At 43.6% G+C, this 27,311-nt stretch overlaps 2 protein-coding genes across 2 annotated transcripts in view; one reads left to right on the top strand and one right to left on the bottom strand.

Annotated features, from left to right (window-relative positions):
* Eip78c (Ecdysone-induced protein 78C) overlaps positions 1-27,311 on the top strand; it is a 284,379-nt gene that overhangs the window by 94,976 nt on the left and 162,092 nt on the right. The gene's annotated exons all lie outside the window — the stretch shown is intronic.
* On the bottom strand, positions 25,186-26,562 carry Def1 (defensin 1). The gene is made up of 3 exons (XM_076807826.1): positions 26,360-26,562; positions 25,427-25,664; positions 25,186-25,345 (listed from the first exon to the last, which is right to left on the bottom strand). The coding sequence occupies exons 1-3, from the start codon at positions 26,436-26,438 to the stop codon at positions 25,306-25,308; spliced, it is 357 nt and encodes a 118-aa protein (XP_076663941.1). The 5' UTR covers positions 26,439-26,562; the 3' UTR covers positions 25,186-25,305.

Genomic DNA, 27,311 nt, shown 5'->3' with positions numbered 1-27,311 from the left:
CCTGCACGCGCTCCAATTGTGGGGCAAAGTCAACTTCCAGGCGTGGAACGCTAATGCAGTTATCCGGTCCTTGAACGCTTTTCTCACGAAACTCGTTAAGTTCCACCACACACGAGAACATTCCCCGTCCCTGGGGTATGCTTAGCATCCACGACTCTTTCATCCACGCACTCTTATCGATCTAATTTTGCCTCCCCCTGAATTTCAGATGTGCTTCGATATTAATTTGCAACAGCCACCCCGAGAATCCCTAGCAGCGCCTTTAAAAGTTCAAACTCCTTCTCGAAGGATCGCGATTCGCGATGGAAGACCCTCGAGAATCGACGCAGCTTGAATTATATCGAATTCACTGGATGGATACGAAAATCGTTCACGATCGTAAATGGCACCGCCGCTAATTGATCGCTAGTCTTGTTGGTTGGTCAATCTATTGTTCCGAGGTTGGTCAGCAAAAGTGCGACGTGGAAAGCGCGTTAATCTCTGTCGCATCGACCCCATTATTGGCCCTTCATCATCCCCACGCCCAGACCTTCGCGACCTCCCCGCGGAAATGCATTTTGCGCGCGGCCACGCACCATTATTGCCCCCGCAGTGTCGGCGAAAAGCGTATCGCGGGCGCTTTCGATCGCTCGCACGTTCCCGGCGAATATTCGCCGGCAGCATTGAAAACTCTTTCGATTAGTCTTCCACTGGACGCTGGTGATTAATTTTACGCCTTGAAAGTTAAGCATCAGAGGCTCAGACAGGGGTGAATTTTAAATTAATCTAGTGTAGTACGTTTGTTATGGTGCCGAGTGATGGATGGCCACGAAATTCTCGCTGAGATTTTCCGCGCTCGGGTCCGGAAGAGAGTTTCGAATAGGATAGAGAGGTTCTTCGCCGTCTATTAATCTCTTGCAGGAAGTGGCTTCGTGGTTGTTGTCAGATCGCGAGGAACATGCTTTGGGATTACTAAAACAGTTGGATGAATCATCGATAAGTTTTCTACTACGATATTCTCGATCGAATATTAAGTGACACGAAGTTGACATCGAATAAGTTGCTTGCACTCGACAACCGCACGTTCCGAAGAGTTTGCAAATACGAATAAATAACCAGCGCTAAATAATTCATGGATCTAGATACCCGTCCACTGTGACGGGATTAAACTCGAAGGTGTTGCAAAACACTTGCCTACTAACGACTCATCGATACCTAATTACATTTCCTGGAGATTTGGTCGTCTCATTAGCCGACAACCTATTGCGTGGGGACTTTTCTCGCACCCTGAACATTAAACCCTAATTAAGCGTTATCCGAAGTCTAATCCGCGGATGCGCATTCGGGATTGCAACTGGAACTATATAAAAAGTTTCCAGCACAAACGAGTTAATAATTAGAGCCGCGAATTTCACGGATTTAACTTGCTGGGAACTTGTCCGTCTGTCTTGCAGAATCCTAAGGCCCCTAGGCGGATCGCGCGTTAATTCGAAGTTTACAATCCACCGTGGGAGAGAGTCGAAGCCAGAATCTCGCGAAGTTAGAGCGTAAAGGCGTCGATACTGTATCTTCTTCTTACTAATCCATCCAGAGCAAAGGCACACTTTCAGGCGTAGCTATCCTGAGAAGTCCTTTCGATTATCCCTGAAGTACGAAAATACAGGAATTACGCTTTCGAGGCGTAGGGGAGACCGGGGATAGTTGACTAACGAGGTTAGTTGACTAATTCCCTTTAATTTTTGTATTATGTTATAAATTATGCTGCGATTCGCGATATTGAAGCATACGAATGACTAGCTCGCAATTTAATATGTCACCGTGACGAAAACTTGCGTGTTCTATCAGTGAGAATGAAATATCGAAAAAGGTCGGTGGGAAATAAATATTTTTGTTTCGACTATTTATGAATTTGTGTCCACTAAGTATTACTTTATGTTTTTTTCATGAATATTTTGTGGAAACGTGATACATTGACTATAATTTAGGGTATTTTATTTTATCCGGTGCGTGGAGGTTTTGTACGTACGACCCTTAACATGTTGACAATGTCGGACAGGGTTACTTGACTAAGCATATGAATACCACTAAAAATTGCACTTTTTATCCTCAAGAAGCAGTCGAGGCAAAGAGTTTAGCTGCTCAAATCCACTCCCCCCACCACAAATCCCTCCAAACTCACCCCTACCAGTATTAAACCCTGTCCTCCCTTCAAACTCCCAGGCCTTCCAAATAGACCATAACAAACAAGTAGAAAATAATTACAGTATCTAACACCATGATACTTAATAAAAAAAATAACACAGTGAAGGAGTGAAAAAAAATAAAAAAAATTTGTTGGTCGTAGGATATATATGTACACCTTTCGTACATCTGACTTATTCATCTCACTACTTTAAATATAATAAAAACTACGACCTAGACTCAATTAAAACAATTAAAAAAATTAAGCCTGTATACCTAATGGAATTTGTAAACTTTTGGTGTGCAACAAGTCAACAAAACACCAATGGTCTATTTATAAAAATTAGAAATGTTAAAAATTAGTCAACTAGCCCCAGTCTCCCCTGCGTATCTAATCGTCAATTGAATACCTACGGACAAAGTATAACCAAGTTATTTTTAAAGTAGAATAAATACAGCGACAGAAAAATTTCCTTTGAACCCTTTCAGAGTCACAAGATCTTGTTTCCTCGAACACAAACATGGAAACATTGAGTGACAAGTTTCGTTGAACATTCGCGAAAAGTAATGCTCACAGTTTCCGGCAAGAGTAGCCGCGATTGTGACGACCAGCTTCCGGCTGGTGGGAAAGCGGCTCCGCTGTCCCAGGACATTTCCCCGATGGTTATGGCATCGATTACTACTAGTTTCGTGGAATCTTGCGAGCGCGCCGAGACGATCGTAAAAGGCAATCGCGTAACTATAATCAGGCTGGGCCATACACACGCCGGTAAAAGCCGTTACGGCCGCGAAAGAGACGAATGCTCGCGGCGCGGATAAGCCCCTGGATCGGGATAACGCCCGCATCCCAGTCGCGTAAAATTTCATGGGTCTGCGAAATTTCTGCTGAGAGCGGGCCGCGGTATAACCCCCGAATCGTTTGCCTCTTTCGATGCACGGGCACACGCTGATCGCGTGATTCAGTATCCCTCGAACTCGTTTCGATGGCTCTGGTCGCGAGTCCCTGTGAATTGCTGTTCCGACAAGCTCGACGGATCCATCGACGAGTCGTTTGCGTAAGGGTGGTGGGTAATTAACGAGGGTGTTGGAATATCGAAAATGAAGGGGCAGCTTTTTTTCAGTGGCTTCGTGTACCTTCAATAAACGGACGAGTGACCAGGGAGTGTTTAATTTGAAAATATGCGATGCAGGTTTGCAGAAGGGTGGAGCGCGCGAAGTTGTTCTATTTTCAGCGCTGGTACCTGAAGCTTTTCAGTTCGTTTTAATTATTGGCAGTTAACTTGCTGAGCAGACTATTCTTCTCTCTGCAAGGTGATTTCGGAATGTTGCAGAGGCAGGAGGTGTTAAGTAACTAATAGAAAGTGGAGTAAGCATCCCAAATTTCAAGCACAGTTCGCAACACTGTGTTTCACGGCGTGTCATTGAAACTGGTTGCACACATCCTTCGATTCGAGGAAAGTAGCTTGGAAACTCGTTTTCTGCTGGATGCGTCTAGATCTGGTCACGCTGGTATGCGTCGCATCAGCCATTGTGAAACAGGAAGCAGCTACATACGTGTCTTGCTGGTACTCATTAGAATTTCAAGTTGTCCTGATTCCTATAGGAGAACGGTACACGAAACGCTAATAGTGTTCCAGGAATTTTACATTGAAATAATTCTCCATCACAGAATTCCAGAATAATTGTTATTATTATTATTATTCTGTTTCGCGGGACAGTCCCTTTAAGGGGTCATGCTCAGTCAGGAGGCCGAAAAAGGGTGGTCTTTGGAAATTTTTTACTCAAAAGCTATAACACATTTCTCAAAAAATCTTTTTTCCTTTTAAGGATTGCATCTAGTACCGTGTATCGTAATTTTGTTATTTAAAAATATTTATCAATAACTAAGTTATTGTCCATCACTCGAAGGTTCTCTAAAAAAATGGTTTCTGCGGTGACCACTGCTGCTCTAAAGTCGATCATCTAAAATAAAAAATTCAAAAGAGTCCTTCGTTCAAATACTAGATAATATAATATAATAAGTAAATTCTTTTGAATTTTTTACTTTAGATGATTGACTTTCGAGCAGCAGTGAGCACCGCAGAAGCCTTTTTTTAGAGAACCTTCGAGTGATGGACAATAACTCAGTTATTGCTAAATATTTTTAAATAAAAAAATTACGATGCACGGTACTAGATGCAGTCCTTAAAAGGAAAAAAGTTTTTTTGAGAAATGTGTTATAGCTTTTGAGTAAAAAATTTCCAAAGACCACCCTTTTTGCGGCCTCCTGACTGAGCATGACCCCTTAAATGCAAGAGTATCTGAAACTTAACAAGAGCGACATAATTCTGCTCGCTGTTCCGTATTCTTCGAATGCATGGTAACGCTAGAAATGTTGCTAATTTGGTAGAAGTAGTTGCCAGTTTCCTGTTGCGCGTGCGAAGCCTAAAATTTTATTCAGCTGCGAGCACTAGGCTCGTAGGTATGCACAGGCGCTGCCGTTTGCCTTAAGCAGCAGCCTGGAGTTTGCGAGTCGCTAATAAACTAAATAAGGACTTAAGTATGGTATAAGGTAAGGGAGTTTGCGGTTTAACGTGCTACACGGCGAATTTAAAATCATATCGCTAACGGGCCAGGCGGAAACGAGGCAAGTTGCCCCGCGACGGATACATTTTACAGCTGGCAAGCTCGTAACCGCGGTTTCGTACTGCTATCGTGCTTCGTATCTCGCTCCTTTACGGAATTGTCTTATTCTGTTTGCCTTACCGAATTTCGAGCACGCCGCGTCCAACGTTCGAGAATACTTCCGCGCAATTGACGGGGTACTTGGTGAAGGGAAATCACAGTTAATAACTCAACGAGCTCCAGTTTCGTACGAGAACGGCAGCACAACACCATTTTAATCTTCGAAAACGAAATACATTACGCAACTCTTCTGCCTCCACAAATCAATTCTATCTGTGCAAACAAAGTATATAAACCGTTTCCATTGCATCGATCGCTAACGACGCAGCAATTTAAACGCGAAAGCCGTCCATTTCGTCGACGACCCAAAAAAAAAAAAACATGCAAAGAGTCAAACGCAGCTTCAGCGAAAAGAGGCTTTGTAAACTCAAATTTGTGCAGATCCCCGTCGTTATTTCCCTCTGCGCGCGGGTGGGGAAAATACATCTGGGATATTTGTTTATCGCGCGAATCGTCGACGTTCCGTGCCCATTCGAAAATTAAACGACATTGTTTGCCTTGGAATTTATCGGTCGCGCAGCGGGAGACGGCAATCGCTTTGAAAGTTAGCTGATGCCGCTGGTGACGCTCGCACGCCTGGAACGTGGTCGGGGAGAGCGAGTCGGAGCGCGAGGAAAAACGTGCTCGGCGGAGCGATCGCTGGGGTGGTCGGTGACTTGGCAGCCTTTGCGTAATAGTCGCGAGATCGTTGTTAATCCCCGAAGGTGGATCGTTCACGGACAGACGGGGTAAGCGGATCGTGGTGGATTTTAATTAGAGAGACGACCGCCTCCCGATTTCATCGTCTAGTGCCCCAGCGCCCCGTTCCTTGGATTCACCGTGCGCTCGCCTCGCTTTCCAGAAAAATGCGAGGGCCTCACTGCGTAATACTTTTGAGGGTGGTTCGCGTTTTTCGTTATATATAGTTTCTCCCGATTGTGCACATCGAATCTAGTCTTCCCCGTTCGCTGAAGTACCGAGGTGTTCCAACGTATCGGAGAGCCATCGCGTTTATTCTTGGAACACATTTGCGGGTCCCGCTGAAATTTTTCCGAGAGAACCGATGCCTCAGCTTCGCTAGCACTTTGCGCGATGGATTGCGGCGTGTAACGTTCATTTATTTACAACGTATTGCCAACGTATTATATTCAAGTTCGAAACGTAACTCTCGCATCGTACACCCTGGAAACTCGAGTGCTCCGCGAGAAAAGACCAGCCATTCCCCTCGCACATGCGTACCGGCGGCTACTTTCAAATTCAATTAATAATAATTAATAATAATTCTTTATTGCACAGTAGACTTTACAATAGAAAGCATATAAAAAAAGCGCGAAAAGAGAAAGAGGAAAAAGAAAAAGAATAGATTTGAATAGCACATATAACGCTAGAGGAGTGCAAAAGGCGAGGTACAGCTGTCAGCTGTTATTAACCTTACCATTTAATGCTGCTTAAAACTAAAACTAACACAACAGAGTACACGAAAAGTAAACGTAGACGGCCAAATATTATAATCAAAAGTAAGAACTAACATCATATGCGTGTAGTTGGAAAATGACAAAAGTAAAAGTTAATAATTAATTGTTAATGCTGATTAGCGAAAAATAGTGTCACTGCATGCTTGAAGGATGCGAAAAAGGTTACACAGCGATTTTCATATGGTAGGGAGTTAAAGTAAAAGGCAGAACAGTAGGAAAAGGAGCCGTAATATTTAGTGGAGTGACAGGAAGGAACGGAAAGGTGAAATACATGTCGGGTAGAGATGTATTCATCTGCTGGACGCTCGCGATTTGTGGCGAGTAATTCACGCAGATACGGTGGTACACCAGTGGACATCAATTTGTATATGAGACAGCAGAGATGTAACATGTATCTCTGCTTCGTATTAAGCCAACCCGTCTCTGTAAATGCTGGTGTTATGTGATCGAACTTTCGTAGTCCAAAAGCAAATCGAATACAAGCATTCTGAACCCGCTGAATACGCGCAGAGACACGTTTAGTTAAGCACGGATAATACGCTATATCAGCGTACTCAAATAAGGATATAATCAATAGAGAGGTGAGAGTAAGTTTTTGCTTACGAGATAGGACACGCGCTACAGCATATAATGCCAATTTTGGAATTAACATGCTGCTCGAAAGTCCAGTTCGGATCCATAATAAGTCCCAGATTTTTAAGTTTGTTTTGAGGATATATCACGTTAGCATTGAAATGAATTTTAAAAGAGTTTACCTGCGCCAGTAGGGGATTATACCCTACTAGGAGTAGGGATGTTTTTGACGGGTTAAGACTTAGACCACGTGTGTCAGTCCACCTTGCTATTGAGTGCAAATTTGATTCAATTTCAAGTTGAGCTGAAGTACAGTCTGTCGGCTTGAAAGTCTTGATGATTGATAAATCATCCGCGTAAATATAGGATGCACAGTATTTACTGCGTTTAGGCAAGTTAGCTACGTAAATGCTAAAAAGCAATGGACCCAAAACCGAACCCAATTAGCTCGGGAACAATGCCTGAGACGCTCAATGCGCAATGCTGCACACTTTCGACTAGCTCGAGCACGTGGGATCGCCCGGATTCGAGAATCCGCGGCAGCGAGAGCGGCCCGTGAAGCAGTGGGTCGGTCGGGGGATAAGCGGAGCTGGCGGGCTTTGGAAAAAAAGCAAGAAGCGGCGCGGGGGCTCGTTGTCGGTGCAAAGGGGCGGCCGAGTCAAGGGGATGAAAATTTTGAAATAAAACGATAACGAGCGTCGGCTCACGGTACGCCGAGCGGGCGCCGCGCCGCTGGAAACCGTCTGCTGCTTATTACGTCACGGTGAACGTAGTTACTAATTAGTTACATTCAAAGCGCCATGGCGCGCACCGCCGTCGAGGAGAGGGATTGAACGCGAATGCTGCCACCCGACGTTGCTGCTGGTGGCTGCTGGCTGTTGCTGGTGGTGCTACCCTCCGAGCTGGCAGTAGGGCTGATGGAGATGGCGGTGCTGGTGCCGGGGGTTGCTGCCGCTGCTGCTGCCGTAGACGGTGGCGGTTATTCGGGGTTGGTGGTGAGTCGGTCCCACGTCGATGATGGTAACAGAAAACAGAGAGATGGACCACCCTGTGTGCCCGTAGAGAGATGGCGGTGTGACGATAGTGGTGGGAACGATGGGTTGGAGGGTGGTGGTGGCGGTGCACGCGGAGGGAACGGTGCAGCCTCTGCACCGGGCAACTAAAATTTGTTTTCCCTGGTCGCGGATAGAAGGAGGGCGGGAGGGGAGGTGACTAGCAGGATGGAAACAGAGGTAACAGAGGAAGAGAGACAGAGAGAGAGAGAGAGAGAGAGGAGGAAAAAAAGGGTGAAAAACAGAGACGGGGGTGTGGAATAGGAAGAGGCCGAGAGCAACCACGCCGTCCTTTCCCCTGTAGGCGGGTAGTTGAAAACCAGGCACAACGCGTCTGCGTCTCTTCTCCCGTGTCTCTCCTTCCCTCCTTCTCTACTTCCCTCTTCCGCACTCTTTCGCGTCTCTCGATCCCTCTCTGCGCCCGGACTCCGGCTCTCGCAACCCTTTTATTTCGCGATCTCGTTTCCGCGACGGCGTTCCTTTTTTTCTCTCTTTTCATCCTCCTCCACCTCTGCGTCCCTCCCGCGTCCTGTCTCTTTTCCTCTGGCTTCCTTTCCTCTAACCCTCACCTGCCTCCCTCTACCCCTATATCTCTCTCCTTCCCTCCCTCGCTTCTCTCTCTCTCTCTCTCTCTCTCTCTCTCTCTCTCTCTCTCTGCCCTGTGGCTCGTCGCTTTGACTCCTCTCTCGGCGTGTTCCCGCTATTTTTTTTCCTTCCTCCTTTCTCAGCTCCAGAGCGTCTCTTTCGCTCGCTCTCGGTGCCTCCGTGTATCCACGGCGAAATCGATCGACCGAAACGTTCCCGGAGTGCCGAGGACGAATGAAAGTAGCAACAGAGGAACGGCGAGCCAGGCTCGAGGGCGGTGGGATGATGGCTGGGACAGAGGACGAGAGAATGAGAGGATTCATAGCGCGATTTAAGGGAACCGCGGCATGAAACGTACGAAACATTGCCACCGGAAGGGGCATCCGACGTCCGCCGAAACCTCCGCGACTACCGATTTTTATGCATCGTTGGCTTATTATTCTCCGCCCGCGCGGATCCGCGGGATTTCCCGGTCCGGGTGGCCGAGCCTGCTCCTCCGGGCTTGTTTGTTTCGGCGCCGCGAGTATCGAACTCGCGATCCCTGGCACCCTGCTTCGTCTCGATTCAATTCTCCTTCGCCGTGTTCCTTCCATAGCGTTACGCGAGTGTATCGTCTCGGCTGGACCTCGCCTAGATCGCTGTCAGAGCATTGCAACGTTGTGGTTCTCAAGGAGTAAGTTGTGGGAATTCTTCGGCCGAAGATACTGTTACGGGCGCACAAATGTTGCAATGGTGGATACGTGGCAATTACTAGATTCCACGGCTCTCCAGATGATGTAGAAGGATCGGAGGTAAAATCGTTCCTGAAAGAGGATTAAGAAATCGCACGCTAGGAAATCAGGGGGGGTAATGAACGATTCGGTGATTTCGGTTAATTACAAACGGGCGAACCGCGCACGGGTTTCGCGATTGCGAGTCGTAAGCGTGACGCAGGTTCGCGGGAGCAGATAGGGGATTCGACTGTAAATTGTTTCCGAAAATCAGAGGCGCGGGAGGGGGGAGGTAACGAACGAGCCGCGAGCGCATCGGGAAAATCGAAATTCACGAAGGAACCGTGGCGGTAGAGTAGCAAAGAGGTCCGAGGAAGATATGTTGCTGACTGTCGGACAGATCGAATTTACATGCCGTGTGCAATTTTCCGCGAACGTTGTATCTACAAACGCCAAACTGTTGTTAGTTTTAACTCTTAACTGACAGGTTGCAACGAATTCGCGTGCCATTAAGGGGTCATTCTACTTTGATCGGCCGAAAAGTTAAGCTATTTGTATAGATTTTTTTCTCAGTAATTACAACATATAATGAAATAAATCTTTTTGGGATTTATTAAGCTACTTTTATATTATACAAAGAAAATTAAAAAGAATTTTTACAATTTGTTTTAATTATCTAAAAGAAGAGGTGATTTCCCGGGTCAGGCTTAGCCGAAACAAGACATTCCAAAAGATTCTTAATCTATATGAGTGTCGCTATCGCCCCGAGCTCAATTAGCAATTTTCGTCGAGAAATAGCCGAGATTTTTCTCATGGAACACCCGAGGATACATCCTTTTACGTGTTTTCTGAAACTTTTTTTTCAAACCGGCGCTATTTTCCTATTTTTATACAAAAATTGTTAATTGGCCTAGGGGCTATAGCGACATTCGTACAGATTAAGGATCTGTTGGAATTTTTTGTTTCGCATAAACCTGAGTCGGGAAATCAACTGCAAAAAACAATTAAAACAAATTGCAAAAATTCTTTTTAACTTATTTTGTATAATATAAGAGTAGCTTAATAAATAGCGAAAAGATTTATTTCATTACATTTTGTATTTACTGAGAAAAAAAATCTTTACAAATAGTTTAGTTTTTCGATTGATCAAAGTAGAATGACCGGTTAAAAGGAAATCTGGGACAACGGATTCATATAATTTTTAAAATGAATCCACTGGTCGAGTTGAAACAGAGTTTTATGTACTTAGGTGCGTATCGATTCTATCCCTAAAACCAAAGAATTTTTAATGGGGAGGAGGCGGTACAGCTGCCATTACACTGGAAAACAGGAATCGAACATTTTAGTTGAAATTCAGTCGGGCAGGAGGCTCGTTACTTCGTTGCGCTGCATTTTTGATACGCTGGCATCGCGTCAAAATTTTTATTCCGCAAATTCCCCCGGGGTTCCACCGAAATCGAGCTGCCCTTGTCGAACATTCCGTTTCACCTCGAATATTTTTATCTCGCCGTCGCATGCACGGTAACTCTTTCGTAATCAGCTTTCCTTTTTTTTCTTATCCGTAGAACCAGCCCGGATCAATCGACCGTAATGTTTTAAGAGTACCTACGGTTCCGTCGTGGAGGTGAACGTTTGAACTCGTGACCCGCGGACGTTCAAAGGCATTTCGGCCCGCTAATGACGCGAATATAATCACAAGGTATACCTGTGCTTTATCAGGGCGTGTATCCTTTGTGCTTCTTCACCCCCCTGCGACTAAACCTCTCCATTCTTTTGTAAGATCCTAATTAATTCCTTTTCTTAATGTGCGACTAACGCGGAAGTAATGGCACAGTGCTACATTTCTATCAGGGAGTACGCGTGCCTTTGACATAATACCTTCACATAGTACTACGTCTTTTTTTAGAAAAAAACACTCCTTTCTTTCTCTTTAGAGAAACACTAGATAAAGCTGAAAGCATTTGACGTAATAGGGGAGAGTCGTGCAGTACCGACCGCTCTAAGTTTTTTTGTTATACCTTGGGGTAGAGTCGATAAAAATCAGGAATTCAAAAACGTGTTTGTAGTATATATGGAACTTAATAAAAGGAGGGAAATTATTTTTGTGAAATTTAATGATAAGAATTGATAATTCGCAAAAGTAAAAAAGTTGTAATTTCTAGGAAACGAAAACTTGTCGTCCGGTACCGACCAACTATTAAATTAGTAGATTTTTAGGTCTAAATGATTAACAATGTTAATAAAAAGGCATTTAATTGGTACAATACAAGATTCTTTTCAAATTTTATTTGTACAAACATCGCAAGTATAATAATTAATATTCTCCCGATCTGTGCATTTGACGTGTACTCGACCTTCACATTCGGTACGCTGCATCCAATTTTTGTCAAATGATTCCTTGCAAACAGATATGGGCAGAATTTGTATTTAAATAAAATTTCGAATAACGAACAAAAATTAACTTTATTCATCGAATAAATTCACATCGAATAAAAAAATTAACTTTATTCGTCGAATAATCTAAAGGTAAAGTAACTTTTATTTGATCCTTATTTAAATAATTTTTTATTTAGTTAATTCCCAACTCTGCTTGCAAATAACACACTGGATAACTTCTTCATTAAATCCTAGCTTCCTGTTTGTTAGGTTATCAGACCTATTTACATCTTATAAATTAATCTGAGTTGCTAACAGATTGAATTTAAATATAAGAAAAATTTGGTTTCTACTGGTTGACAGTCTATTGGTCGGTACCGCACGACAAACGCGGGGAAACTTTTTAGATCATGATATATTATGTACAAAAAAATATTGCAAAACTAGGGCGTTTTAGTAAACTTAATAGACTAGAGATAGTATACACAATAGAACAAAATCTTTTACTCCCATAAGAAACAAAAGATTAGCTTTAAAATAGCACATTGCGTGCCAACGGAGAGAAGAAAGCAATTTCGACGAGCGTGAAGCAATTCACGCGAGGCAAAATCGCGTCTCTCCCTTGTCACGCGCAAAACTTTTTTCAACACCTGCATGAAAGCTGTGTTTTTGTTATCCTGCTGAGCGATTCGCAAAAAAAAAAATAAAAATGATCGATAACGATTAGTCGAACAAACGCATGTTCATACCACAGGGTGACGCCAAACTCCATTTTCCTTGGGAGCAAAGTAAAAAATTGCGAATACTCATGCGCGTAAAGTTTTTTTCCCTTGGGAGAAAAGTGGAAAACGCGAATACGTCTGAAATTGGTCATTGTGTTGCTCCCGCTCAGCAGGCGTAAAAAAACACCCATTTCCATGCAGGTGTTGAAAGAAATAACTTTTAACCCACTCAATATCGAGAGCAATGGAGTAAACAATATGAGCCCGTAATAGCTTATAGAGAATAGTGATTTTCTTTTGTTAATACAAATAAAGTGCTAATATCTGGTCGAAGAAGCGAGAACTGAACTAGCTTTGGTCGGTACTGCACGACTCTCCCCTATATATGTACCTACCACGTCACCGAACGCAATAAATGTACTAAACGTGGCTCTGCGAACATAGCACTGGCAGATGACAAAAAAGTTTAAGTCAACATTCTCTCCATACCCCTTCATCCACATTACAGCCACTTTCCCGTTTCACTGACACCATTCAGTTGACCAGCCATGTTTGTTTAACCACGTCTGACCAGATCGCGGAGATAATTACCGTAGATGAAGGATATTCAATCATGGCTCACTCCCGTGACGAGATTCCACCCCCCGTTTTCGTTCGAACCTCGCGTCTTGCTTCTAACCCTCGCCCCCCCGCCCCCCTCCCTTCCTTTCGCTCTTCTATTTCGTGATCTCGTTACCGTAAATCTTCTCCGTGTACTCGCTGAACTTGGTAAACCGATAGAATCGAATTATTCGCCCCGCACCCCCGGCTCTTCCACCATCCCCTGGATTCGAGGGAAGAATACTAGATGAAGTTAGTATGAAGTGCTCCTCCAGGGCGATAAATCTTTTCGGGATCCTTGCACCGCTATCAGTTTCGTTGAACAATGAAATCATTTCCGCGCCACGATTGCTCGTTACTACCCCAACGGCGTTCCGCCTAACCGACAACAGCGTTGAAGATAAATCGTTGCCAAATCGTGAGAACGATTCCTGCATACCGGGCGCGATTTAAATCGGTCCTGCGAAGCGGAGTCGCGCAATGGAATCCAATTGAAAAGTAGCCCACCGCCTGGCTAATTGTTAGGGGCACGGTAACTAACGGTCCGCGCGAGTTTGTTAATTCACTGGTTAATTAAAGTGCGCCGGCGGAATTCATTTTTCGAGCGTCGGCTCGCGAATTAACCACCTTCCCCCGCGTCCCGCATTATCGAGCACGTTCCTGCAACGTTACCACGGGGGAATGGTCCTATTGTCCCACAAATCCGCCCCCCGTTATGTTATTGTTCGGCTCGACAATGGCTGGGATGCCCAAAAATCTTGAAATTCCCGAAGCTGGACAATTTTACACGTTAGGAGGCGCCGCGTTGTGTCGCGCGGAGAAAGCGGATGGACTGATCACCCGACTAGCGAGGAATTGAATAACTCGGTTACATGGATTAATGGGATAAAATTGTTGATCGACCGCGACGGTTAACCGAGCGTGACAGTTAACTGGCAATCGGTTAACCGCGCGACGCAACTTTATTACGACCCCCCGTCACGCGGATCCTATGAATGGAATATCAATTGGGAGGGGAAACGGAACGGGGGATTATCCTGACTTACTTCGCCACACCGGCGACCGTCAGCTGGCACGTGCTTGTCGAATAAATCTCATGCCTTATTGCTCAATTAATCGCCCTCTTCCCCTTGAGCTCGTAGATGGGGCATAAATTTTCGCTAGAAAAACGTCTGCTTACGGTCTTCCGCGTGCTGTGCTCGATAAATGAGGGAGTGTTTCAACAGCAATCGTTGAAATCCAATTTTGTAGTACAACTCCGATGAGGATTCACTGGAAATATACATGTTGGAGGAAACGCTTCATTGCTCGCTCTTACAAACTTCTCTATCGAATCGCGGTTCGATGATTAATGGCGCGCGCGCGAGGCGATAACGCAGAGCCCAAATAATACGCGTTATTAGGCGATAGCAACAAGCGCGCTGTCCCCGTTGTAACGTTATTGCACACCGGTGCCACGAATAGTGAAACGGATTCGCGAACGTTTGCGCCAGAAACGCTAATTGAGATTCTGCAGCGAAATAGCCGTGAATCGCGTAACGGAGATCGGCCGGGATGATTTCTAACGATGCAACGACGATTTCTAATACCGTGACACACTGCGCCAGACCCGGGCCCGCGCAACGTTTCACTCGCGGCCAGTTTTGTTTGATAAATACGCGAGACGACTGACAAGAATTATGTCGAAACGCCTGGAATCGCTCGCGCTTGACCATCCACTAACGAAATGTGAAATTTCAAGGGGTAGTTAGGTCAGACGTGAAATATGAACGGTCCGATTGATTCAGGATTCCACGAGAGTCAGCGAGGAATTATTATTCTGGCGCACTGAATTGAACTCTAAATAAATCCACATTTTATTGCGTACTATATTATACAGGGTATCCGCGGGAAGACTGAACAGCTGGATCTGTTCATCATGTTCACGTTATCTCCTAATGTATTGGAGATAAAAAAATAAAATAAATGTGGCGTTGCATGGTTCGAGGGGGCCAATTTATTAGCGCAGACGATTTTTTTTCGATTATTATTTTAAAAGATGCGATGGTCAAGTTCGGTTTTTTAAATGGAACTATTTTTTTTGAAGAGGTGAGTTGATAGTGCCTTCCAAGACAAATTTAATAAGCATTAATGTACACACTTGATTTCCACTGGTTTTTGAGATATTGCTCTTGCAAATTTACTGATTTTCACTGGAAGAAAACCCGCTGAAATAGCAAGGACCGGGGACAGGAATGGTCTGGGTTAGGAATGGCAGGCCCAAAGGCTGGATAATCCTTTTCCGTCATATTTTTTTAAATTTTTTTATCTCCAATACATTAGGAGATATCCAGCTGTTCAGTCTTCCCGCGGACACCCTGTAGAGAAGCAGAGCACTTTCGCTACAGATTATCATCTGCCGGCACGTTGTTACAAAAGAGTTTATTAATAAAAACTAGATGATATCGACAGAATTATGACATACGGAAAGGAACCTCATTTAACGTTGTTTCAGATTCGATAAGGGTACACCAAGTTTTTTAATTTCCATTGAAAACTTGCTAGTGGAGTAGCTTTATGTAGCCTTGAGAAATAAAGGAGGCAAGCAAACTTGACAGATTCGTCACGTATTACACAGTCAGTTCCCATTTCCGAATTCTCAGCTCCTCTCGTCAGTCTACCAACTATCCAGCCCCGTTTAACCCTCCGTGCACCACGTGAAGAAATGTCACACCCCGCAGAAGGTGGGGTATAACATACCCCACCAATGAAGTAGCTTTTATAATTATTTTGGCTGCAGCTTACTGTATATGTACATATTTTTTACGAAATCCTTATAGAAAAAGGAGAAACATTTATACATATCATTAATTTCTCATAAAGCGTTGAAATAAATAAATCAGCTACATATTTTGTACATTCACACACACTCTATATTATTCACAGTAGAAAGTTAAAAGTTTCTCCTGTTTCTGTAAGGATTTTGTAAAAAATATACACACATACAGTAATCTGCAGCTACAATAATTAATAATATTAATTAGGGGAAAGTCGATACAAGAATTGATTCTGGAACCGTTTCGGAACCGACGTAGAACCGAAAAAATAACGGTTATGGAATCGATACGAGGAGGGGAATAGGAACCGTAACCGAAACAGATAATAGTTGTAAATTTCGGTTCTTCGTAACAGTTATTTGGAATAAAGTTTCTCCATAACCCTGATTCATCAGAACCTTTATATAACAGTTTTAAACAGTTATGTTCGGAACCGTTTAAAGCCCTGCTTTTAATTGTGAAATTAAAAACCAACATGAATTTTTATTAACAAAAATTAGAGAATTAGAAATTTAATCGTGCCACTGCACGAAGCTCCGGCTACACAGAGAACCAACACTCGCAGTTTCCTAGTTATAATTTTGATACCCCATCTGGTGCGCGGAGGGTTAACAAAATATGAATAACTTTTACGCGGACTTCCTCCACGAGCCACGCATCCTCTAAACACCCAGTTTTGACAGAATCGATTCAGACGAGGGTGCGCGGGTAAAAGTTGCGCGCATCGACGCACTTTGCAAGCCTGTTTCATCAATCGAAAGAGCAATAGCGTCAGTAAACGGCGATCAAGTCGATTCAGAGGGAATTTCTCACCATTGTAGCGCTCACGATCCCCCGAATCGTCAGCTGGACGCAAAGTGGAATAACAGTGGCGCGCGTGTGGCATGGACCAGCCCCCAGCTGCGGAATGCAAGCGCTGCGGAGCCAGGAGCACACATCGCGCTGCTGTGTACGTGCCAGGAAACGCTAATACCCGAACAGCTGATTGATTGAACGGCCTCTGTCGCCTATGATCCCCTCGTAATCGTTGTAAGCCAAATACGTGCCACGGTACACGGGAATCGCGTCGCCAATGTAAGTAGTAACAACGCAAAGATTATCCAACAGCGACGTTTGCTCGCCTCGCACGGTGCCTCGTGCCCGCAGTGGTTCTAGTCAGGCTTTGCGTAACCATACGCCCGCCCGAACTATCCTCGCCCCCCCATAGACTCAGCGTTTAACGGTGCGTCTACTGCTTGTAGCTGTGATCCACGTGAAACTCGTGCCTCGATCTTCGAAACCTCCAGATTGCGTTTCGGGCTTTTGGAAGGATTCATTGTGTCTATATCCTGATGGATTTAATTTATTACCCTCTGGAACGGGCCGTGTGAATTTCTCCCGGTGTTCCGAGGGCGCGCACGCTTTACCACCCTCTAGTTTAGGTTCTATTACCGAATGGGAAATATTTTCGGGAGAAAATAAGACTAGATCCTTCATACTTTGTAAGGAATTTATTGCAACGCGATACACGCGGTGTTATACTACAAAAAGTGAATTTCAGAGCACGTCTCACAGTGGTCCGAAATCCCCATATCAAGGGAAAAATATGATAGCATCAATGGGAAACCTTCAATTTATACAAAACTTGGTATCCCGAGGTTTTTGAGGTCGCTGATTACAAATCTGGAGTTAAAAATAATAAAAATAAATTATCTCCTTGGGATAGGAGATATTTGTATGTCAAAAATAATGATTAAATTATTGAATAATTTTAAATTAAATTATTTAAAAAGATTAAAACATAAAAAGATTAAATGATTAAATATCTTCTACACTAATAGTTTGTCGCCGTAAGTAGGTTAATACTTTGTCATAGAAAATGATGAACTGAATCCAGTAATGTATTAAAAAATATATGGTTCCGTTTAACAACACATCGGTGACCTTTTTACATATGCCCTTTATGCGTCCACATATAAAAAACTAATTACATTAAATTATGGCCTCTTAGAAACTATTAAACTTTTATCTAAATTTTTTTTCTCGATATTATGAAAAACGAAAGCAAGATACTCCAAATACTTATTGATAAAGGTTATAGAAAAAATGCTCCCTACACCAAAGCCGCAGGTTTACGCAACTGAAACCTGTTTGGTTATGTACTCAAAGGTATAATGCACCACTAGTATTAAGTCTTACTTTGACGCTAGCTGTCGCGAGAAAGTTATGTCTAATTAAATTTCGATTCTATTGTTAAAAGTACCTGTTTGTTCAACTTATGTCCTACTGAAATCAACGAGGGTGTCATTGACTTAATTCATGTAATATATGTTCAGTATGAACATAATCAAATTACAAAATTGCGTTTTTCTTTTTAATTTGCGGATAGTTGAAATTCTACTTGAAAGATAGTGCGTTTGTAACTCAAAATTGCCGGTGTTCTGTTCCCCAACTTTCATATTATAATTTCCTTACAAATTAATGGTATTTACAGAAAATTCATGTTGGTTCTGGTGCCTCAACTATCCTACTATGGAACTGTATTGAAAAAATTCTGTGTACTCAACATTGAAAAACCCAGACCTAACCCAGACTTTCTTCCTCTATTCAAACTACTGTGCGTCTTCCATTATTTCGATTTTGGGCGGGTTTCCTGGAGGATCCCAGGGTTTCGTGGAACATCGTTTATCTCCTTGCCGGGATTAGAAATGCATGTGAAATCGAAAGTGTGTTCGTCGTGGAAAGGTGGGAATTGCCGAAAAGGGTGATTATCTGATGGAGCACGTAGACCCTTTCCGAGTTATCTATTTACTCTCGACAAGGGACGTGGGAGACGTTCCACTGTGCGCCGTTACACGTTGCAGTTACTATTATTCGAGCTCTGTCGATTGAGTGTACTTCGCACCCCCCTTTGTTCCACGTAACGGAATCTTCCTCGAGTTGAATATTTCCAGTAGCTGGGGCATGTTCGAAAGCGTCGTCGAAGCTATTAGGCGTGCTCGGGGTATCGAAGCGAAACGGACACCGCCGAGGCTGGGCTTGGCTCGCGTGTCCCACGGCACGAGTGATCGGTTTGGAAATAATGCGAGCTCGCAGGAGTACAGGTCGGCTCGGTCGGTACGCGAATTAACGCGGAGGAAATCGGATTACGTCGTGACCCACAGCACCGGCTGTCTACTAACTCTTGCATTAGCCTGCCTTGGAGCAAATTGCGTTTATCCTGGCGCAGGACGATCGGCTTGGCCCTGGACTAGCTCCCTGCCGAGGTAAATTGCTAATTCGCGAGTCCCAGAAACAACATGGCCGTGGAAACACGCAGGATTTCGGCCATCGAGGCTGACCCCGAAACAGCCAACCGTGCAAGGCTTTATATACTATTCCAATTGTCTGGTAACAATGGATCTTTAAAACAGCAACGAACACTTTGCTTTAATGCGAATTTCTCAAGCTTCAGATCCTGGTGTGGGTGTGTACTTACGCAGTTGGCGTTAAAAGAAGTTTCCCCAGTTTTGGAAAGAATTTCGGAGGGTATATTGTATCACTCTTGAAATACAAGAAAAAATCTTTGTTGTTTGTTTATTTCATTTGTATACATATATATTTGGCAGTGAAGTTGGCGGCTTCAGAATTGCTGTCGGTTGAAATTTCGGACGACTGGATCATCGGAAATAAAAAAAACCAAACATATTTCTAATTCGCAGGAGTATGATTACCTCGTTTTCCACGAAAAAACAATTTTGGACCAAGATTATTAAAATGGGAGTCGATCAAAGTTGAAAGTACCGAAAAGGGCATTTCTTTTCTGTTTAATAGATATAAAATGTGGGGCAATATTAAAAAATCTTAAGATATTTGTGGTTAGCGAGATAGCCATACTCCTGCAAATTAAAAATGTTTGGTTTTTTTGTTTCCGATGATCTAGTCGTCCGAAATCTCAACCGCCAGCAATTCCGAAAACGCCAACTTCACTGCGAAATATTTAAGTGAACAAGTAAAATAAGCAAACAACAAAAAAAATTTCTTATATTTCAAGAGTGGTACAATATACCCCTCGAAATTCGAAAGCGAATTAAGTGTATATTTCATTATAAAAACCATCACCGAAAAGTGGCGGATTTTTCTACCGAGAGAGTAGAATGTCCCCTTAACCCGAGACTGAAGGAGCATAGAAATATATATATTTCAATCTTCCATGCTTAAGAGGAATTTCTCAAGCACCCTATAGAACACAGAGATGCAATTTGCTTTTCATTTCATTCGATTGGCGAGAACGCAAAGCATTACAATCAGATTCCCCGGGGAAAGTTTACGTCGCCCGTTTGAAGGGTAACCAGATAATCGTCCGTAATTGATCGGCTAATTGACTCGCGGATTAATCAATACATTCCCAGCAGATGCCCGACGAGTGGTCGTACACAATCTGTTTCTTCATCGATTACAACCGTGGACTAATTTCATAAACCATCTGGATGTCCTTGCGGCGTCAATTACACGCTCGAAAATCGCAACTGGCGTCCCACTCCGTTCAAAGGAAAGTCCGGCTGACCGAAGGTTCCCAGCCGCCGAACAAAGCGGTTTGATGGATCGTTCCTCTTTCGCCCATCGATACGTTATTATCGTTATCTTGCGTAATACCCCGGGCTCGTCTGTTCTCGCGTCGCCGACAGGGGCAATTGCTTGTTGCTGGGCACTCAAGGCCGAAACGATCGAATGGATCGGCCTAACCATCGCTAGAAGGATGGACGACGAATAGCGGCGCTTCGGGAGCGATCCGCAGATGACGGAACGAAACGTAAATCGCGAACGACGCGCCGACTCCTCGTAATCGGCGATAACGTTTCATTAACTAACGGCCGCGAGATTTGTCGATTTTCGCGGGGACGTTCGGTCGCGATTGCCTCTGCGGAATGGATCGCTGTAATCGCACGCCCCGCGTCCGAATTTAATCCTTTCAGCCGCGCGTTACCTGTTACGACCGCTCGATACGTTCCGATCCATCCACATTCCCTGCGTGCAACGACTTTTACTGGACGCCAATGAACGCACGGTTACCGTGACGAACGACAGAATCAAGTGGAACATCGCGTGCCCTTATTTTGAAAAACGATTGTACCTATCAAGTAGAAACTTTACTGTCGCAGTTCGCTCAGCGGTTTCGTTTCAGATGCGAACACTCAGTTGATCCGATTGCATTCCCTCCTTGACCTGCGGCAACATTTGCAGTCCTCTTTGGAGTTCTCAGCTAAATTACGTAGAACTCGCCGCGGTGTCCTAGAATTCGTGAAAATGACCCCTTCGTTCTGTACTGCTGTAAAAAAAATAAAAAAAAAAAAAAACTGCAGGGATGCACCGTTGAAAGTCGAGGTTCGATCGGTTGAAAGAGTATCGGCAGTGCCGCTGAACCAAGGGAGAAGTGGAGAAGCGTATAAACACGTGGAGACATCTCTTCGTAGACGATCGAACGCGCGGAGGGACGCGCGCGTGAATTCGCGGGCACCGTTATAAATTAAACGGAAAACTTCATTGGGGATTTGTTGTTCGCCGCAGTGCGCAATTTCTGGCTCGCAGCTGCGTTTTTTCCCCCGCGCGACACGGCGATATATTTGATAACGTTACGTACGTGCTGCGCTGCTGCTGTGTAGAGGAGGGACGGGCTGGATCAGTTGCGGCCCGCGTTTATTCAACGAATTTACGAAAATCGAACGGCCCTTCGATGCGAATGTTTCACCGGTACCTGCTTGTTCGAGCCGATAAAGGACGCCTTTGAACGAGCGTTTACGCGAACGATGCTTCTGATAAACGGCAGCGGGGAACGGCGGCACGATGAATCGCGACCGTCGATACGGATAGCGTAAAATATTGGGGAGGCTGTTACCGCGATGCAAGTTGAGCTAAAACGTCATAAACATCAGTTTACGGCTGCGAAAAATACGTTCAGATTCTTGGGCAGCTATACGGGTGTTCTGCGAGCAAGCCGGAAAATTTCGTCAGCATAATTAGCAGTTGGGAGGTAAAAATCTTAATAAATAAAGCAGAAAGTGTTTGTGTGCTTGTCTGTCGCCTAAAAACTTTCGAACGGTAAACTCTGGGCTCAGGAAATGTGGCCCAGATCATTATGCCTAACTAATCCAGATGAATGTGACTATTTTCACAAAAAAATTAAATAAATTTTTTTTTCATAAAATCAGAATCTAAGTTTCGGCCAAAGCCGAGTAGTAAAGCTAGTATTATATTGTTAGAAACATTTAGGCACCGCGTCATAAAAGGGGCTGCACGGGTGAACCTAATCAGATGTGACCTGCATGACGAGTGCAGCTACGATGCAGCGACGTCATAGCTGTCATAAAATTAACTACGGGGTCCTTAGGACTTTTCCCAAGAGGACAACCGAGGACTTTCCACAGGACGGAAAGGCAGTCTTCTGTAGACCTCGAGTCGAGAAGGATCCCATCTTTACTCTTGTTTCTTCATTGAAAATATATATATATATATATATATATATATATATATATATATATATATATATATTCAGCAAATAACTTATTCAGCAAATTCTTCCTGCTACACCGTAGACTTTCTTACAATATAAACAGTGGATGAATTCAGCTCCGCTATCGGATATAGGCTGTAACACAGATACGTTTACTTAGTGATTGCATTAGGAGATTGAAATCCCGTTCTGATTGCGATGAAATAGTCCGTTTCTGCGGTGTTTACGTTTTGTAGGTAGAGATAAGAGTAAAACATTGACCTAAGTGGTGACGTTAGCATTGGCCAATGGAAGCACGCCTACATACGTGCATAGAGGCACGACGTGGTCATTTCCAACAATATGTCAATGACACACATCGTAAATAAAAATTCCAACTTTGTGTTTAAGGGGGCATAGTACTTTCTTTGCCCGAAAATTAAGCATTATTTATGAATTTTTTTCTATATGAAAATGGAAAGCTAGAGAGGTGGAGTTTGTTGCAAATGAAAGATCACTGTTTGAAAGTGTTAATAGAATTTTTATTAAAAAGAAAGCGCCCTCCCACCCTCGCGGTACAGTCGCTCAAACTTGGTCCCTCGCGAAATGAGTAGAATTGCGGTGCCATAAATTCCGCCTATGCTTGTCTGAGACATAAAAACAAATCAAGACATTAAATTTTATTTAAATTTATTTAAATTTTATTTATAAACCGTAGGTATTGATTTTCGACCCTGAAACTGTTTCACAGTCCGCCATTTTCTTTTAAATGGGAAATTTAAGAATCGACTCGGTCAACTACCACAAAGTGTAATAAATTATAATGTCTTGATTTATTTTTATGTTTCAGATAAGCACAGAAGGCGGAATTTATGGCACCGCAATTCCACTCATCCCGCGATGGGCTAACTTTGAGCAACTATAGGGACGGGAGGGTGGGCGCTTTTTTTTAACAAATATTCTTTTAATACTTTCAAACAGCGATCTTTCATTTACAACAAACCCCACGTTTCTAGCTTCTTAATTTTATATAGAACAAAATTCATAAAGAATGCTTAATATTCGGGCAAAGAAAGTACTATGCTCCCTTAAGGGGACTAGGCAATCAGAAACTCGATTTTTTTGTATTTTTCGAAAGTACCACCCTTCCCGAGTAAAATGCCGTTTGGTTTATGTTAAAATTCGCAAAATTAACGATTTTACAGCCGAAAAGGTCGAGCGCATCGTAAACCGTTTCTGCGCGCACACAGGCAGACTAATTCCTCTTTCGAAACTTTAAACGCGTGTTTCTCGGAATCATATTTCCTCTTCGTTTTGCAGTGATTGCGAAAAAACGGAGGTACAAGTCGATTTGAAAAAAAATCAGCATGTCTGAAACATGTCTAGTTGCGACCTGAACCTACGCGTAAGTCTGTGAAAACTTCTGCTTTAACAAAAAAAAAAAATAAAATGGCTCTTTTCCCTGGCGAAAAATCAAGTTTCCTTAAAATTTGCCGTTTTACAGCCGCCATTTTTTTATAATTTTGATTTTTTTCTTTTTCAATAGGTTCAGGGCAGAATGGGGGTCCGGGCAAAGTATCAGTTTCCGAGGATATTTCACAATTCAATTTCTTACGGCCAGAATCACTGCAAAATTACAGCGGCTCCAGAAACAACACCTGTATATCAGGCAATTGTAGCGCTGCCATACATATGCATATATTATTCAAATAATTTTTTTTTTACTGTTTATAGTATTAACAAACATTACCCAAAATTAGCACCTCCACTTTCTCGCGTATAACTCTCAAAGTACAACAGAGAGAAAAATATGTTTCAAACAAAAGTTTAATGGCGCAATAAGCGCTACAAAGGTGTATCTTTGACGGAAAACTACTGCCTAGTCTCCTTAAGTAGCTCGACTATGTACCTGTATAAGGCGTTTCCCTATGTCTGACCAAGGATTTCTGAATCCCCTTAGAGTCTCCCTAATATAGAGAACCATTACTGTTCCTTGAAAATGACCAGGGGATTAAAATATTATTACGCCGAAATGACAAGCTACTGGATTTCACTTTAGGGAGGGTAACGGCCCTGCTACGCGACGAAACTGGATTAGCCTGCCCCCGACAATTAAACGCGGGACAAACGTTTCGAGATAGGGGAGAGGCAGCGGTGGACGTAGTTATTTGCAATTCAGCGCGGGCATCCGGTATCCGAATTATAGTTGAAGAGACCGAATATGCCCCGCGCGGAATGCCGGGAGGAAATAATTTGAGGCGCGGGCGCCGGGGGTCCGGGGAAACAGGCAAAGATGAAAAGCCAGCCACCGAATATGACTGACATCCAGCTATATCCTGGCGATCTGCACGAACCAAAAGTGGTGAAAAAAAAAAGGGGGATAGAGAGTAGGCCGACGGACGGATGAAAGAACAGAGGGAGCGGGAGAGCAGGGGACACGGGATGGTACGCGAGGCAGAGGAACAGGGTTGGAGGGAGGAGAAGGCACACAGCAGGGCGCTTTAGAGAGTAGAGTCCAATTTTTAATGAAAGCGCGGAAAGAACCATAAGTGTATATAGTGGCCGCATTTGTCCGCCCCTGAAGGGCCCTCCACGCAGAAGAGTCCTGCTAGGACTATCGCGGCCAGTGAGCTCGATCCCGTCTCTACCCAGGCTGTACGAGGGATAGGAAAAAAGATTCCAATAATTGCTGGTCGAAAAATATCGACAGTAAACTCTCTCGACCCTTTAATTGCATATCGAAGCTCAAGGCATATTGGTTTTCCACCCGCGCCCCTGCTCCCACATCTCCTCTCCATGCCCTTTCGCCTCATTTTCACCCTGAATCACTGGTCGCCCCGAGATTTTCGTTGATATCATTTTTACAGGGGAATGATTCTCTTGATTCGATTCGAAGGCGGAGCTCTTTGTACCGTGGCCGGGGATCGTTGTCGGGTGTTAGGTTTAAAGGAAACATAAGACAGCTTCGTTGTGCTTTAAATAGAAGATATATTTGGGATATTCATTTTTCATTTAGACAGGTGCAGTGGTTATTGTAATAACTTTGCAAGGTTCAATCATCAGGGTTGAATCGTGAATGAAACGATTAACCGAAGCGCTTGTTCCAGAGGTCCATGAATGTGGTTCTGGAAAGTACGAAATGTGTTTGTAAGGATGGCCGGATTTAAGCAAATAAATTCAAGGTGCAAGTGTATGCGTCGTATTACGTGCGGCAAAGGCAGATTCCATTCTCGCAGCGGCCTCCAGCTTTGCCCATGCTCAGACAATTCGCAGCGCAGGCACTGTGTTCGGCGATTCCCTTGAAGGAGAGAAGGTCGCAGGTTACTCTTCTTTGTCTGTCAGCGCGTGTATTGGCAATTTCCTGCGCGACCTCTTCGAGAGCCTTGTTGAAGAGGCTGTCGAAATCGTTGTCGCCATCGTTGGTATAATCTCCATAGTTGGCTTCTAATTAAACATTTTCCAAACTTTCGGTTTTCAGTCGCGTTACAACTACTCGTATTAACATTGCAAAGATTCAATATATGTAAATTGAAGTCCCTTGTTAAAGGTACTCGCATACGAGAAGCCTTCGCCTGAGAAAATAATCTAGATGTGCTTTCTATTAAAGAAATAAAAAAGAAATGAAAAATTGAAATAAAAGATTCAAAAGAATTTGCTTATTATATTATATTATCTAGTATTTGAACGAAGGATTTTTCGAAATATTGATTTGGGAAAAAATGGCTGATGTTTAAAGTAAAAGTTTCAATTTTTATCATAAATCGTGCCTGATTTTCGTCAATTAAAAGAAAACTAAATCCTTCGTTCAAATACTAGATAATATAATATAATAAGTAAATTCTTTTGAATTTTTTATTTCAGATCGACTTTCGAGCAGCAGTGATCACCGCAGAAGCCTTTTTTTAGAGAACTTTCGAGTGATGGACAATAACTTAGTTATCGATAAATATTTTTAAATGAAAAAATTACGATGCACGGTACTAGATGCAATCCTTGAAAGGAAAAAATATTTTTTGAGAAATGTGTTATAGCTTTTAAAACCTAGTAGCTAGTAAATGACGCCGAATGCTTAAGCATTTGCTTAAGAATAAGTAGCGACTATGAGAATACCGGCCTAGATGAAGAACTCGGTAGCTCACCTTCAGACACCTCGATAGGAGCAGCGAGGATGGCGATCACGCCTACAAACAGGAAGGCGAGGAGAACGTGCCCGTGCATCTTTTCTCGAGCAAATTGAAGACTGGTCGTTGCAATTGTCCACTGATTTTCACACCTGCCGTGCGATTCTTATATAGGAATCAGAATGTCGTTGCTGATATCCAGAGGCATGGTGGGGTGGCTTTGTCATTGACAGATATTGCATTTTCGTCAAATAAGTTGTGAAAGAGTATCGCCAGAACCGTCTTATCGCTAAACGTAAATAGTAAAATTCCTGGAATCAGTACGAAGAACTGCTACCGTGACGAGACACTGGCTGCATCGCCTACCATCCATATCGGATTTATTCCTCTACGAACACCTTGTTGGCTCACCCCCGGCCAAACAAAGGAACCAGAATACTATTCAACTAATTCCCCAGTGAAACTAATAACTCCAAGCTGATCAAACACCATTATTCCATAGGCGAGGACAAAATAAAGAGTAAACACTGCAAGATGCTTCATGAAAAACGAGCCTTTTGGACCCATCTGTGGGGACGTGGCCCCAGACCATCGCGGTGGCATCCTTGGCTGAAAATTCGCGCGGGATTCCGCGGGAACAACGCGGGCGAGGAACTTGTTAACGAATGAAAATTCCATTTCTCGTGTGGGTGGGAGCTTCTCAATTAGAAGCGGGCTGCGTGGCCCAGCGGGTCTGGGCTCGTTAACTAGAGCAAGGCAGGTGGAACAAGGGTGATCATTCAGAAACATACCTTCCCATGGAACATGTGATCTCATTTATTTCGAACTTAAAATCTACACAAAGGACGTCGTTACTCTCGCGTCCTTAAGTAAGACGGATCTCAACGACTCCCGGTGAGTTCTCCACGAGCGAGGATCCATTATAGCGGCACAATGGAAGCGTGTTACAGAGAATTCCGACTTGGAATAT

Source organism: Andrena cerasifolii, chromosome 3, assembly GCF_050908995.1.
Source record: "Andrena cerasifolii isolate SP2316 chromosome 3, iyAndCera1_principal, whole genome shotgun sequence".
NCBI classification, from domain to species: Eukaryota; Metazoa; Arthropoda; class Insecta; order Hymenoptera; family Andrenidae; genus Andrena; species Andrena cerasifolii.
The sequence above is the reverse complement of the archived record's forward strand: the minus strand, read 5'-3'. Positions and strand labels throughout refer to the sequence as shown.

Excerpts from the sequence above, each read along its gene's own strand:
- Def1 (XM_076807826.1), bottom strand. The coding sequence starts at position 26,438 with ATGCACGGGCACGTTCTCCTCGCCTTCCTGTTTGTAGGCGTGATCGCC. Across the intron at positions 25,665-26,359 it reads TCCTATCGAGGTGTCTGAAG|AAGCCAACTATGGAGATTAT; the intron begins GTGAGCTACCGA and ends ATGTTTAATTAG. Across the intron at positions 25,346-25,426 it reads GGAATCTGCCTTTGCCGCAC|AACCACATTCATGGACCTCT; the intron begins GTAATACGACGC and ends CGTACTTTCCAG.